The sequence below is a fragment of the Carex rostrata genome, chromosome 30 (assembly GCF_964058835.1).
Source record: "Carex rostrata chromosome 30, lpCarRost1.2, whole genome shotgun sequence".
Taxonomy (NCBI): Eukaryota; Viridiplantae; Streptophyta; class Magnoliopsida; order Poales; family Cyperaceae; genus Carex; species Carex rostrata.
The window spans coordinates 563,445-579,481 of NC_135947.1; the positions used below are offsets into that span (position 1 = coordinate 563,445).

The window sequence follows — 16,037 nt, forward strand, 5'->3', positions numbered from 1 at the left end:
CATTGCTTGAAAATCAAGTTCTTTGAAATTCGTTATCATATCTGGATGGCGTATAATATAAATTGATATGTATTTGACTTCTTTATATATTACTTGGTGGTTTAAGTTGTTTTGTAGTTTTCTAAGCAATTTAAAATTTAATGTAGTTGTACATAATCTTTAGAGATTTAAAGTATAATTTATAGTTTTACAGTGACGTATTCAGCAGTTCGAATTGCTAGTTTAACATTTATTTTTGTAGTTGGTGTGAAGTCCAGTAAAGTGTATGCGTTCATTTAAGTAGTTTAAACTGAAAGATAGTCGCTTCCTTAAATATGCTAAAGCATATTCTTATGTTAAAGCAATGATTTTATTTCATACTTGTTATAAAATAAACACATCATAAAATAATCATCCGCCAAGTATTGGACTGATTCAGAAAATGAATAAGAGAAGGAGAGTGAAGGGAAGGCACGGTAAGAAAGGTAAGGATTTATTTAAAGAAAATAAGTTTGTGACTTCTAATTTTATATTAAATATTACTATTTTGCTATCATCAGCAAAATATATTTGTTTAAATTTCCAACTTGTGGGGCACATGTGTTTGTGTATAATCATTTGAGTTTATGCTATCAATCCAAACGCTCTAATATTTTCAATAATTAATATTTTTTTTTCTCCTCTTTGAAGAAAACAACAGTTTGCTACTAGTATTGTAGTACTAAAGAAAACAAACAGATTTCCACCTGAGCATTATCTATAAAGAAAAGAAGAACAAACATAGTCAATAACATCACGCAGAAAATCAATCATAAAAGAAGGATATATTTTATTTTGTGTACCAGAACCATACCATAGTGGTACACATAATTAGAATGCTATTTTCTAAAGGAAATGAATTGGCACCAGCCATGCCCAAAAGTCAAAGATATTATTTTTAAGCATACCCAAAAAGCACCAAAACACCAAGTTCTTCAACTTCAGCCCAGATTTTATCCTAATTTCGCAAATGCATAAATGTTTAGCCAAAAATCACAAAATATTCAGAAATAAACAAATTTCTTTAGTTGTACACAACAATTAAGAAACAACAACACTAACAACAAGTTAGCAACACAACGATTGATGTGAAATATGCCTTGTTTCTCTTCCTAGTTTCTTTAACACAATCCTTATATCTTCACATATTCAACATCTGCGTACCAATCCGAGCTGGTACAAACCAAGGTAGGAGAAAATCGGATAATATATACAAAATCATACATCACATTGCTGTAGTTGTCAACATCATACATTACATCTTTTCCTCGTTTCTTTCATATGACTATTTTGCACCAGCCAATATGAGATGGAAACCATATTCGAATTTAAGTAGAGTTTACCAGTTTACCGGTATAGCTGTACAAAAGAATATTAAAACTTGAAGGCTGATGACACTTGAAGGCTTACACAAAAATTAAAATAAAAAATCCAAAACCAGAATACATTATGACTGATTGTTTCTGGGATGACAGAACATTAAAAAAAAAAAAAACTTAAATTCAAAATTCAAAATTTCCAATATCTATCTGCCATGCTTAAGCTCTATTTTTGCATCTATTTTTTAAGACCTCAATGAACATTACAAAATAGTAGTAACATCAAGTGGTGAGGAGTGAACCTCAAAGCAACACATCCATTTAATATGGGAAAATGGAATGTGTTTTAATAAGTTCTGAATAGGTGCAAGAGAAAGCACTGAACATGGCATTCTCTCGGCTACACCTCAAATCAAAGGTAACAATTTTCAGCCGTTTGAAGTGAAATACTCACCTGCTTTGCATTTTCCTCCCTTCTGAATTTATTTTATGGAGCAGGTGACACTTGATAAGTTTCCGCTCCCTCTCATTCCCTCCCCTCCGTTAACCCTTTCTGGAGCAAAGGCTAAGATGCTATCTACCCATCTACTTTCAGAGTATAAGAAAGCATCATAAAAGATAAGACTTAATATCATATTGTCTTTTGGATATTCTTCTCCTTCATAATTTCTATTCTTTAATATATTATATTTGTTCCCCAATTCATATAAATATTTTATTTACCCATAAAATCAGTTAATATTTAATTTATAAATAAAAGTCACTATTCTCATTATACTCCCTTCCTTTCCTCTCTTTCGATCAACCATCCCCCTTTCTACTATCTACCCGTCTACTTTCAGAGTATAAGAAAGCATCATAAAAGATAAGGTTTAATATCATATTGTCTTTTGGATATTCTTCTCCTTCATAATTTCTATTCTTTAATATATTATATTTGTTCCCCAATTCATATAAATATTTTATTTACCCATAAAATCACTTAGTATTTAATTTATAAATAAAAGTCACTATTCTCATTATACTCCCTTCCTTTCTTCTCTTTTGATCAACCATCCCCCCTTCTCTCTCTTGAAATCCTTTAGCAGCAACTGTTAAGTGCTTAAGTACTCCTCACAAATACTACCCACTTAACCCCAAGTATATGTCATAGGCAACTGAAATTAAACAAACCAATACATACAAGCATATAAAAGAAGGTAAACCCCAAAAAAAATTCTATGTTAAAAAAATAAATAAATACATGACATCACGTCGATACTAATAAAAAAGATAAGTGTTTTGAATACATGACATTATTCGAAATTGCATCCCTTAATCAGCAGTACTAGTATTTTAAAACATGGTTTCTGAATATCAGGCACATCAAAATTACAAATTAGACACGATGTTTCTGCTTTTGAAAGGAAGAGTCAAAACTAACTCTTCTCATTACTTTTATTTTTATTTTTTTATCTTTCTACTTTTCTACACTAAGCAGGTTGACAAATAGTTTGTTAGTCAACAAAACATAAAGTTTATTTCTTCATCATAATTACAAGTTGGCCATAGTTAATTACAATTGTTTCATTGAAATTGAACTAAATTAGCCTATATGCATTTTCCAGAAAAAAGAAGAAGAACATAATGAATTTATATGAACTTGCTAAAATTGGTATATCACAATGTCACATATAGACCTAACTTCTGCAATTTAACAGAATAGTTCTCATCCCAGACACCCAACACAATTAATTATCCAAAACAAAAATTACCTTTAAGAAAAGCCATCTTGCTAAATCAACAAACAAATATTTCTTGCAGGTCACTGTGATTTGGCATGTATTTGAGGTTTGGCTTTAATCGTGCAATTGTGACAGTGCCCCTGCATCAGCACCACGCATCAAGCTTAAGGCTCAGTTGATCTGGTTAATGCAATCGGATGGTAACATTGTGCCGTCTTCCCTCATCCGAAAGTCTATACTTCAGTAAGCGTTTGAGTTATAATTTGTATTATATTATCACATAATGAATAAAAAACAAAAATTACTCAATCAATCACCATGATTAACAAATCTTTCATTTCCAAAGAAGAAGAAAAAGTTTCGGATCAGCGTATTAAAATTCAATAGTGTATTTCAAGAGAACAATCCTGAAAGAAAGTAGTTATTTGTAGTAGTTATGCTGAGCAAAAGTGTGTATCATGAAGCACAATTACTCCTCTGCTAAAGGGGGGATCAAAAAAGAAGAAAAAGAGGAACAAATAAGTAAACTTAATACAACATGTAACACAACTAACTGGAAAAAAAAAGCCAGAAGGTCATTCAAGGACATGAGTTTTCCTATCACATTTCCTAGAAGCCAGGATGAACCCATGCAAATGACAGCCGATTTCTAAATTTTGCATTGAAAAGCAGCGATTCTGGGTCCGATGTATCAATCACATCTCCCAATTTTATCACTGTCCAATCACCATCTCCATTCCCTGTTGCAAAGTAAACACAATTGCTTCTCCCTCCCCATCTCTCTGGGTTCTCAACTGCAAGACCCGGTACCCGACAGTCATACCCAACAAAGATCGCCCAATTTCCCAATGTTTCCTGCTTCACCCATCTCGTCCCATTCACTGAGGAATCAAGCCGGTATACTTCAAACTGTGCATAGATCAGCTCGTCAGTCGGCACCAACAGAAGCAGCAGGAGCTCACCAGCACAAACAACCAGAAAGCGTTGAAAAGTAAAGGCCCTATCCCCAAGCCCATCAACTGCAAGTGGTCTCAGATGCAATTGAGGAGATACATCTAACACAAATAAGGTGTCTAGAGAGTCCAATGCATACACCTTCCCTTGAACGGTTGCAACTGTTGTTGTATCACTGGGTTTATATTTTAGATTGTGGCTGGACCATGAAGGTGAGTTGATATGCCAGTGGAACAGGGTATCAGAGGTGATTAGTAAGAGACCTGAGTCTGGGGATGAGAGAGGCGAGGTAAGCAGGGCAAAAGGGGAGGAAAGTTTTCGATCTTGCGGGACAAGAGGAGAGAAGAGTTCATCACCAGTGAAAGGGTTGAGTATTACAATGCAATTTCGCTTAAAGCGAAGCAAATGGCCGTGGGAATAGGAGAGCAAGCCAAGTGACGCAAATTTGCGGGAGAGCGAGGAAGAGAAAGAAGGGGAGGCGGGGTCGAGGAGGCTGAGGCTTGAGAGGAAGGAATAACGTGAAAAGGTGGGACGGAGAAGAAGAGGCGGGAATAGAGAGGTTGTCAAAGAAGGGGAGACTAAGGAAGAAACGGCGCGCCAGGAGCGGCAGACAGAGGAGAAGGAGATGAAGTCGACTAGGGAACAGAGGCATGTGAGGATAGTGTGAAGAGGTCCGTCGGGTAGGTCCGACCAGTTTCGCACGGTTGATCTGTCATCTCTCCGGCGGTGTCGGCGGAGGCGTCGGCGGCTTGCGGTCGATGGTCTTGTCATAGTGCAAGCGGCGGTGATACGAGAAAACTCGCAAACTTGATTAATTTCATAATTTGAGATTTTTCTTTCAGCCAGTGGTCGGGGTGGTGTTCATATAGAACTGGTACTGTGGTCTGCGTACCAACTACCAACTACTGTTGTATTTTTATTTTTTCTATTCTGTACCAACCTGATAGCCTCTATTAGGTTTTCCAAAAAACGAGATTTTTCTTTCAGCAACTCAGATGAGGAAACAAATCTGCTGTTATTCAGATCTCAACCTCTCAAACTTTCTCATTTGCTAATCTCAAGAAAGTAAATGTTTTTTGCACGAATTTCAAACACTATTAACTGTTGGGATTTGTATAACAGGTTCAGCAGATTTATTTCCCTCAGATGAATAAACACAATGCTGAAATTGGTGAATTCAATCCAACTTGGTACCGGACTGTGTAAAATGAGATCTGACTTGTCTGTTCTATTCTAACAGAATCTTAAAGTCGACCTCCTATTTGAAATAGGTGATTTTGGGCTTTGGCTCGTCTGCGAGTATTCTACGCAGTCCGGTACCGAATAGATACTTGTCGAAATTGGTTATGGTATCTTGCTCCGAACCCCTACAGTAACCCAAATTTTGATCTTAGATCTAGAACGTCCGATCAGAATTCGATCTAAACCGATCTTTAGATGAATGCTTCAATATTCGTGTCAGAGCAGATCGAACGGCTTGGATACAAACAAGGTGATACGGGATCCGAATTCTTTCGGGCCGTTAAGAATCCAAAGCCGAAAGCCAGTTTACAGGCCAGTAATAAGCCCATTATTATTATCGGATCTTCCAAAGTTGGGTTGCACTATCGGACTTTCCAATTAGAGAATCACGAATCAACGACCTCAGATTCTCCTAAAGGAAATCCTCATCGGCTCCGCTCGTGCCTGACTCCGATTATAAGGCGGAATTAGTCGGTGGCGATCGCCATGGAAGGAGCAGCTTGGACCGTCGATGTGCATGAGCTATTTTGCCACTACAACGCTCTTTACTTCGACGACTCCCTCGGCGCCTGCACCGTTTCCTGGACCTCCGACCCTATTCCCAGGTTTATTCCTCTCTTTCACCTCTCCAATCAATGTAGGTCTTTATTTTAAGTGTTCTTGCATTTCTTTGCTAAAAAAGAAGTGATCTTGCATTTCAATGTGGAGAGGTTTCTGATACTGTACTTTGGATTGGTGGTGTCTGTAGTGGAGCGAGTGATTGTGATTACTATGGAGGCGGCTGTGATATACTCCTCTCCGTATCTGTGTTGAGAGCTCAAAGCATCAATTGCCTCAAGAATATTTTGCTTCATGAAATGATCCATGCATACATGTGCATCCATCATGGCAATAGGGATCGTAGGTAAGAGGAAACCTTTATGCAAATTAATAGTATTTTTTTATGATTTATTAGTTCTTAGTTTTAATTTTCACTTTAATTAAGCAGTGACCATGGCCAGACATTTCAGCTTATCATGAATTCAATCAATTCCAAGACAGTCCATGATCCTGAGGTAGGTTGGCCTTTTCATTATATTATTATATTTAACTTAATTTGTGAATTTTGAAATGTGTGGAAATAGATCTTGAACTTCTTGAGTAAACTTTAGAATCTTTTTCTCAAATGTACACATTTAATTAGTAAAATATAATATGTTGTCTTTGTTTGATAGAACCCAAACTCTTGCAATTTTTTCAGTCATTAACTCGAGTCTTACCACAATAGCGAAATGTTAAGTAAATTAAAGAAAAATATACAAGTGCAATTAACGAAAGAAATAAGTTAGAACTGTGAATTTTAGTTGGCTGTTCGCTTTCTACTCGTGAATTTTAGGAGGCTGTTTGCTTGTTAAAAAAAAGTTTTAGGATTGTGAATTGGTTCTGTTAAAAAATATATTATTGTAGTATTTGCCTTCAGAACTTAATTGTGTGAATTGGATAAACCGTTGTATGTAGAGAGTTTTATGTATTTCTTTCTTATATAGAGGCCAGATGGTGGTTACAACATAATTATGAGCCACGAGATTCCAAAGGAAGATGACAGCGTAAAAGTAAATCTCCACTACTCTTGGCTTTCAAATTCTTGGTTTCTATTTGTACTCTGAAGTTCAGAAATAATTAGTACAAATGTTAAATGTTGTTTATCTGTATAATAATTTTTTTTATGGCCAATTCAGTTATTTTGTTTTCCTTACATTTGCAATTGCCCCGGATGGCAAGTTTTGTACAGAATTAAATAATAATGCTCAAGTAACTAAACTGAAATATTATCACATTGAAACTGTACTGAAGTTCAACTAATAATTGTATTAGTGTCATTACATATCTTAACTGATTCTCTCATATACATGTTGCATTTGCATGTTCAATTTGTAAAATCAATCAGAATTGGATTTTGATATTTATTTTGTGCCATTATTTATTTTTTTACTTAAAAACATGCCATCAGTTCATATTGCATCAGTAACGACATATGTTTTTTTATTACTCACAGTATGAAAGTAGACTACAGGATTCACCAGGACTCAAAGGGAAAAGAGTGAGCTCAGAAGGTCATTTATGAATTTTATTTTTTTTCTTTACATTTTGTAATAGAGGAGGGATCCAATTACACCCTTTTTAGGTGACACCGAATTACACTCTCTATTTTCAAAGTTTTAAAATTTCAAACAGTCGATCCAAACCGTTCAACATAATGGATATGTTAAAAATGTGCTTGCAGATCAAATTTTACATTTTTTGGAATTTTTTTTACTATTTATTAAATATTTAACAAAATCGCTATATTCAGACCATTGAATTTTTGTACCCATCTTAATAAATAGTAAAAAAATTCAGAAAAATGCAAAATTTGATCAGCAAGCATGTTTTAACATATCCATTATGTTGAACGGTTTGAATCGACTCTTTGAACTTTGAAAATATAGGGTGTAATCCGGTGTCACCAAAAAAGAGTGTTATTGGATCCCTCCTCTTTGTAATATTAGGTATGTACTTGGGACTCATACTTCAAAGTTGGAGCTCTATTGACAAATTTTGAAAATTTGAAAATTTTCAGGTGATAGTCCATCCTCTAGTCAGAATCCAAGTAAAAATGTCAAAAGGATATTTGAGATTGCGCCAAAGGCAAATGCCTTAACATCCTATTATTCAGAGCAGCCTACTAAGAATTGTAGCCCAACTAAGTTAAAAAGAAGAAAATTAAACAAGGACTATGCTGTGATTATTGAATGGTTGGAGGTATTTACCGATGAGGAGTCGGATGAAGACGTGCAGATGCCCTTGGTAAATAAGAGAACAGAGAGAAGAAAACAGCAAATGTGCAGTGTTACAGAGGTGGCAGCATCTTCTGTGTCAATTCCTAAAAATGAAACTGAAATTGAAAATGAATTAGAAAAACATGGTATGGATGATAAAGTAGCTATCGATGAATCTTTGAAACCAAACGAGAAATTATCAGGATTAAGTCCAAAATGTAGAAATGAAGTTGTACAAGTGTCAGATGGTTGAATGTAGGATTTTTTTTTTTTCTGTAGAATAATGTCTGGTAATAGGTGTTAATTGTACTTTGAAAGGAGTTGCTAATGATTTTACTCTTTAGTTGTGGCTATATTTTCCATATAGGTCTTCTATTTCTTTGTAATTTTCTTAATCAAGTTTTCTCAACTAGACAGCTAGTGCAAAATTCAAAGATGCAGTTGGAGAAATCGTGTGTATTTTGCCCAAATCTTAAGCCGTGTTTGGTTGTATTGTTCGCCTTCTCGCCAGGATTTGGGTTTATTATATTTTTTCCAGCCTAACCACAAATAAAAGGAAAAACGTAACGTGATTTGGACACATAATGTCATGTGATTCGTTTGTGTGATGTGATTAAAATGATGAAGGGCAATTATGTCATGCGAATAGTCGTACTAAAAATAAGAAAATATTAGAAAAATAATTAAAATAAAAATAAGATTGAAAAAATTGATTACTTGATGTGATTAGATTAGTTTGCGAGATGTGTTGTGATATGCTATTTTCGATCAAAATACAACACGTCTCTCAAATAGACATATAATACGATATGTGACTCGTGTTATGTAACCGACACACATGACGGGATAAACTGAAAAAAAAAACATGGACTGAAAAACAAAAACACGTGTCCTGAATGGACTGAAAAACAAATTGCAATTGTATATTTAATTTGTAAAATTAATGAGAATTGGATTATGCTATCTATTTTGTGCCACAAAATTATTTTTTACGGAAAAACATACAACTAGTTCATATTGCATCAGTAACGACATTTTCTTTTTATTACTTCCAGGATAAAAATAGAGTATAATGTAGAATCATGGAATCTAATGTTAGACAAATATGTAAGATTATTATAATTTATATATTATCATATAATTTGACCAATTAAAATGATCAATTCAGATTAAGAATTATTTAGTAATATGTGTATTTATTAAATTGTGATATGTGGATAAAAAATAGACAACCTTTTCTCATAAAAAAAGGGTAATTATAATATCCCCATCTATCCATCCCCAATTCATCTCCCAACTAATTAACTTTCTATTTTAATTATAACTACAATTTCTAACAACCTTTATTTCTTTCCTCTTTCTCTCTTCCTCTTCCACCTCCATCTTCCTTTTCCATCTCCCTCTCCCACCTTCACCTCCGCCTCTCTCTCCCACCTATGCCTCCGTCTTTCTCTCCCGCTTCCGTCTCTCCCACCTCCCTCTCCCACCTCTGCATCTACCTCTCTCTCCCACCTTCGTCTCCGCCTTCGTTTTTTTATCGATAAGCTCTCTCCCTCTTCCCTCTTCCACCTCCCACCCTCTCCCACCTCGAAATAGTAAATACGATAAGCTCCCTCCCTCTCATACCTCCGCCTCCGCCTCCGCCTCTATTTTTCCCATCTATGCCTGCAGCTCCGCTCCAACGGACGTTTTACCGGAGATCATCTGTCACTCCATCCCAATCAAGCACGCCTCTGCCGGGTTGAATACTTCAACATGTATGAATACTTCAACGTGTATGAATGAATACTTGAGCACACCTCTGCCGGGTCAGATCCACCACTGTCGACCGTATCAAAATATTTTTGTATCTATGGATGCAATTAATCCCTTTCATGTCTATGTTCTTTTTCCTCATAAAATAGAGAGTTATTTGCAAAGAACAAAGCTTTATTAATGATAAATTAAGCCACTGTGTACTAAGAAATGATATAATTTTTTTTTGAAAAAAATAAAGGTATACGAATGAATACTTGATGTCTTAGAATGAATACTTCAATGTGTATGAATGAATACTTAATATCTTAGGTATGAATATTAGCGTGACAAGATATGAATACTTATGCAACGGATAACTCGAAAGTATGTCATCATGTATCTCATTTGAAAGATAAAATTGTGTAGAAAACATTTGTGATTTTAGATTTGTAAAATTTCTCACAAATCGTCAGAAATATTGTTTAAATTGAACAGAGAAGAAAAAATCATCTCTAAAAACGTGTAAAAGATGGATGAGTGATGTGTCCATTTTTTGTATTTACACTTGCACAACGAGGATGAATACTTTCACGATGAGATATGAATATTTCCGTGATGAGATATGACTACTTGTGCAACGGACAACTTGAAAGTATGTCATCATGGATCTCATTTGAAAGATAAAATTGTGTAAAAAATATTTGTGGTTTTAAATTTGTAAAATTCCTCACAGATCATCAGAAATATTGGTTAGATTGAACAAAGAAAAAATCACCTCTAAAAACGTGTAAAAGATGGATGAGTGATGTGTTAAGTTTTTATATTTGCATTTACAAAACGAGGATGAATACTTTCTCGATAATGATGAATACTTGTGCAATGGATAACTTGAAATTATGTCATCATAAATTAGGTAGAAAGCATTCGTGGTTTTAGATAAAATTATTGTATTACGGCTGTAAATGCCATATTATCTTGCCATATGGAAACACTACTAGAGTACTCCAAACACCTTCAATTGGAGGGTTGTATTAGGGTTTTAAATGCCATATTATCTTGCCATCTGGAGATACTATTAGAGTGCTTCAAACACCTTGAATTGGAGTGTTGTATTAGGGTTGTTAATGATTTTTTTTTCTGTAGAATAATGTCTGGTAATAGGTTTGTAAATGCCGTATTATCTTGCCATATGGAGACACTACATGAGTGTTCCAAACACATTCAATTGGAGTGTTGTATTAGGCTCGTAAATGCCCTATTATCTTGCCATATAGAGACACTACTATAGTACTCCAAACACATTCAATTAGAGTATTTTATTAGGGTTATAAATGCCATATTATCTTGTTATATAGAGCCACTACTAAAGTGGTACAAACACCTTCAATGAGAGTATTGTATTAGGGTTGTAAATACCCTATTATCTTGCTATGTAGAGTCACTACTATAGTGCTGCATACACTTTCAATTGGAGTATTGTATTAGGGTTGTAAGTGCCACATTATCTTGCTATATAGCAACACTATTATAGTGCTCCAAGCACTATCAATTGAACTGTTGTGTTATGGTTGTAAATTCCATATTATCTTGCTATATAGATTCATTACTCGAGTGCTCCAAACACCATAAATTGGAGTGTTGCAATAGGGTTGTAAATGCCCAATTATCTTGTTATAGAGTCACTACAAGAAACATCTTCAATTAGAGTGTAGTCTTAGGGTTGTAAATGCCATATTATCTTGCCATAAGGAGACATTACTCGTATGCTCCAAACAACATCTAATAGAGTGTAGTATGAGGCTTGCAAAGGCCCTATTATCTTGTCATATGGAGACACCACTAGAGTGCTCCAAACACCTTCAATTGGAGTGTTGTATTAGGGTTGTTAATGCCATATTATCTTGCAATATAGATGTACTATTCGAGTGCTCCAAACACCTTCAATTGGAGTGTTGTATTAGGGTTATAAATGCCTTATTATCTTGCCACATAGAGACACTATTGGAGTGCTCCAAACACCTTGAATTGGAGTGTTGTATTGGGGTCGTAAACGCCTATTATCTTGCTATCTGGAGTCACTATTCGAGATCTTTAAACACCTTCAATTGGAGTGTTGTATTAGGGTTGTACATGCCCTATTATCTTGCTATATAGAGTCACTACTAGAGTGCTCCAAACTACTTCAATTGGAGTGTAGTATTAGGGTAGCAAATGCCCTATTATCTTGTCATATGGAGACACCACTAGAGTGCTCCAAACACCATCAATTAGGGTGTTGCATTAGGGTTGTTAATGACATATTATCTTGTGATATGGAGACACCACTAGAGCGCTCCAAACACCTTCAAATGGAGTGTTGTATTAGTGTTGTAAATGCCATATTATCTTGCTATATAAAGTTAATACTAGAGTGCTCCAAACACCTTCAATTGGATTGTATATTAGTGTTGCAAATGCCATATTATCTTGCTATATCGAGACACTACTACGGTGCTCGAAATACCTTCAAATGGAGTGTTGTATTAGGGTTGTAAATGTCATATTATCTTGCCATCTGGAGACACTACTCGAGTGCTCCAAACACCATCAATTGGAGTGTTGTATTAGGGTTGTAAATGTCATATTATCTAGCCATATAGAGACACTATTATCTTGCTATATAGAGACACTACTAGGGTGCTCCAAACACCTTCAATTGGAGTGTTGTGTTAGGGTTATAAATGCCGTATTATCTAGCCATATAGAGACACTAATAGAATTCTCGAAACACCTTCAATTGGAGTGTTGTATTAGGGTTGTAAATGCCCAATTATCCTGCTATGTGGAGTCACTCCTGGAGTGATCTAAATTCCTTCAATTAGAGTGTTGTGTTCGGATTTGAAATAGGCTATTATCTTGCCATCTTGAGACACTAATAGAGTGCTCCAAACACCTTCAATTGGAGTGTTGTATTGGGGTTGTAAATGCCATATTATCTTGCCTTATAGAGACACTACTAGAGTGCTCCAAACACTTTCAAATGGAGTATTGTATAGGTGTTGTAAATGCCCTATTATCTTGCTATATGGAGTCACTATTCGAGAGCTCTACACACCTTTAATTGGAATATTGTATTCGGGTTGTAAATGCCCTATTAACTTGCTATATAGAGTCACTACTAGAGTGCGCCGAACTGTCTCAATTGGAGTGTATTATTAGTGTAGTAAATGGCCTATTATATTGTCATATGGAGACACCACTAGAGTTCTCCAAACACCTTCAATTGTAGTGTTGTATTAGCGTTGTTAATGCCATATTATCTTGTCATATGGAGACACAACTAGAGTTCTTCAAACACCTTCAATTGTAGTGTTGTATTAGAGTTGTTAATGCCATATTATCTTGTCATATGGAGACACCACTAGAGTCCTCCAAACTCCTTCAATAGGAGTGTGGTATAAGGGTTATAAATTCCCTATTATCTTGCCACATAGAGAAACTACTGGAGAACTCCAAACACCTTCAAATGGAGTGTTGTATTAGGGTTGTAAATGCCATATTATCTTGCCATATAGATGCACTAATCGAGTGCTCCAAACACCTTTAATTGGAGTCTTGTATTCGGGTTGTAAATGGCCTATTATCTTGCTATATAAAGTAACTATTAGAGTGCACCAAACACCTTCAATTGGATAGTTATATTAGGGTTGCAAATGTCCTATTATCTTGCCATATAGATACACAACAAGAGTGATCCAAACACCTTCAATTTGACTGCTGTTTTATGGTTGTAAATGCCCTGTTATTTTGCCGTAGAGACAGCACTAAAGTGCTCCAAGCACCTTCAATTGGAGTGTTGTATTAAGGTCGTAAATGCCATATTATATTGCTATATAGAGACACAACTGGAGTGCTCGAAACACCTTCAATTGGAGTGTTGTATTAGGGTTGTAAATGCCGTATTAATTAGCCATATAGAGACACTATTATCTTGCTATATAGAGACACTACTAGGGTGCTCCAAACACTTTCAATTGGAAGTATTGTATTAGGGTTATAAATGCCCTATTACCTTGCAATATAGAGACACAACTAGAGTGCTCCAAACACCTTCAATGGAGTGTTGTGTTAGGGTTGTAAATGTCCTATTATCTAGCCATAGAGCTACTACTAGAGTTCTCCAGACACCTTCAATTAGTGGCTTCTATTAGGGTTGTAAATGCCCTATTATCTTGCCATTCGAGATATTAATAGAGTGCTCCACAAACCTCGAATTGGAGTGTTGTATTAGGGTTGTAAATGCCGTATTATCTTGCCATACTAGAGTGCTCATAAATGCTCTATTATCTTGCCATATAGAGACACTGGTATAGTACTCCAAACACCTTCAATTAGAGTATTTTATTAGGGTTGTAAATGCCCAATTATCTTGTTATATAGAGTCACTACAAGAGTGTTCCAAACACCTTCAATTGGAGTGTAGTATTAGGGTTATAAATGCCCAATTATCTTGTTATATAGAGTCACTACAAGAGTGTTCAAAACACCTTCAATTGGAGTGTAGTATTAGGGTTGTAAATGCCCTATTATCTTGCCATAAGGAGACACTACTCGTGTGCTCCAAACCATCTAATAGAGTAGTATTAGGGTTGCAAAGGCCCTATTATCTTGTCATATGGAGACACTACTAGAGTGCTCCAAACTCCTTAAATTGGAGTGTTATATTAGGGTTGTTAATGCCATATTATCTTGCTATATAGATGCACTACTCGAGTGCTCCAAACACCTTCAATAGGAGTGTGATATTAAGGTTATAAATTCCCTATTATCTTGCCACATAGTCACACTACTGGAGTGCTCCAAACACCTTCAATTGGAGTGTTGTATTGGGGTTGTAAATACCATATTATCTTGCCTTATGGAGACACTACTAGAGTGCTCCAAACACTTTCAAATGGAGTATTGTATAGGTGTTGTAAATGCCCTATTATCTTCCTATATGGAGTCACTATTCGAGAGCTCTACACACCTTTAATTGGAATGTTATATTCAGGTTGTAAATGCCCAATTAACATGCTATATAGAGTCACTACTAGAGTGCGCCAAACTGTCTCAATTGGAGTGTAGTATTAGTGTAGTAAATTCATAATTATGTAGCCATATAGAGACACTACTCGAGTGCTCCAAACACCATCAATTATAGTGTCGTATTAGGGATGTAAATGGTCTATTATCTTGTCATATGGAGACACCACTAGAGTTCTCCAAACACCTTCAATTGTAGTGTTGTATTAGAGTTGTTAATGCCATATTATCTTGTCATATGGAGACACCACTAGAGTGCTCCAAACACCTTCAATAGGAGTGTGGTATTAGGGTTATAAATTCCCTATTATCTTGCTACGTAGAGACACTACTGGAATGCTCCAAACACCTTCAAATGTAGTGTTGTATTAGGGTTGTAAATACCATATTATCTTGCTATATAAAGTAACTATTAGAGTGCACCAAACACCTTCAATTGGATTGTTATATTAGGGTTGCAAGTGTCCTATTATCTTGCCATATAGAGACACAACAAGAGTGATCCAAAGACCTTCAATTTGAGTGTTGTTTTACGGTTGTAAACGCCCTGTTATTTTGCCATATTGAGACAGTACTAGAGTGCTTCAAGTACCTTCAATTGAAGTGTTGTATTAAGGTCGTAAATGTCATATTATCTTGTCATATAGAGACACTACTAGGGTGCTCCAAACACCTTTAATTGGAGTGTTGTATTAGGGTTATAAATGCACTATTACCTTGCAATATAGAGACACTACTAGAGTGCTCCAAACACCTTCAATTGGAGTGTTGTATTAGGGTTGTAAATGCCGTATTAACTAGCCATATAGAGACACTAATTGAATTCTCCAAACACATTCAATTGGAGTGTTGTATTTGGGTTGTAAATGCCCAATTATCGTGCTATATGGAGTTACTCCTGGAGTGCTCTAAATTCCTTCAATTAGATTGTTGTGTTCGGGTTCGAAATTGGCTATTATCTTGCCATCTTGAGACACTAATAGAGTGCCCCAGACACCTTCACTTGGAGTATTGTATTAGGGTTGTAAATGCCTTATTATCTAGCCATATAGAGACACTACTAAAGTTCTCCACACACATTCAATTGGTGGGTTGTATTAGGGTTGTAAATGCCTTATTTTCTTGCCATTTCAAGATATTAATAGAGTGATACATAAACCTCGAATTGGAGTGTTGTATTA

At 35.5% G+C, this 16,037-nt stretch overlaps 2 protein-coding genes across 3 annotated transcripts; one reads left to right on the forward strand and one right to left on the reverse strand.

The window, feature by feature from the left end:
• Window positions 1–1,001: 1,001 nt before the first annotated feature.
• LOC144547037 (uncharacterized) lies at window positions 1,002–4,919 on the reverse strand. Of its 2 annotated transcripts, XM_078295638.1 has the most exons (3): window positions 3,379–4,919; window positions 3,092–3,294; window positions 1,003–1,377 (listed from the first exon to the last, which is right to left on the reverse strand). In XM_078295638.1, the coding sequence occupies exon 1, from the start codon at window positions 4,784–4,786 to the stop codon at window positions 3,671–3,673; it is 1,116 nt and encodes a 371-aa protein (XP_078151764.1). In that variant the 5' UTR covers window positions 4,787–4,919; the 3' UTR covers window positions 1,003–1,377; window positions 3,092–3,294; window positions 3,379–3,670. The 2 variants fall into 2 exon arrangements, with proteins under 2 accessions (XP_078151763.1, XP_078151764.1); XM_078295637.1 differs by having other exon boundaries at window positions 1,002–1,377; window positions 3,092–4,919.
• A 729-nt stretch (window positions 4,920–5,648) lies between these two features.
• LOC144546790 (uncharacterized) lies at window positions 5,649–8,505 on the forward strand. The gene is made up of 6 exons (XM_078295350.1): window positions 5,649–5,862; window positions 6,006–6,161; window positions 6,246–6,312; window positions 6,784–6,849; window positions 7,293–7,350; window positions 7,857–8,505. The coding sequence occupies exons 1-6, from the start codon at window positions 5,744–5,746 to the stop codon at window positions 8,306–8,308; spliced, it is 918 nt and encodes a 305-aa protein (XP_078151476.1). The 5' UTR covers window positions 5,649–5,743; the 3' UTR covers window positions 8,309–8,505.
• The last annotated feature ends 7,532 nt before the right edge of the window (window positions 8,506–16,037 follow it).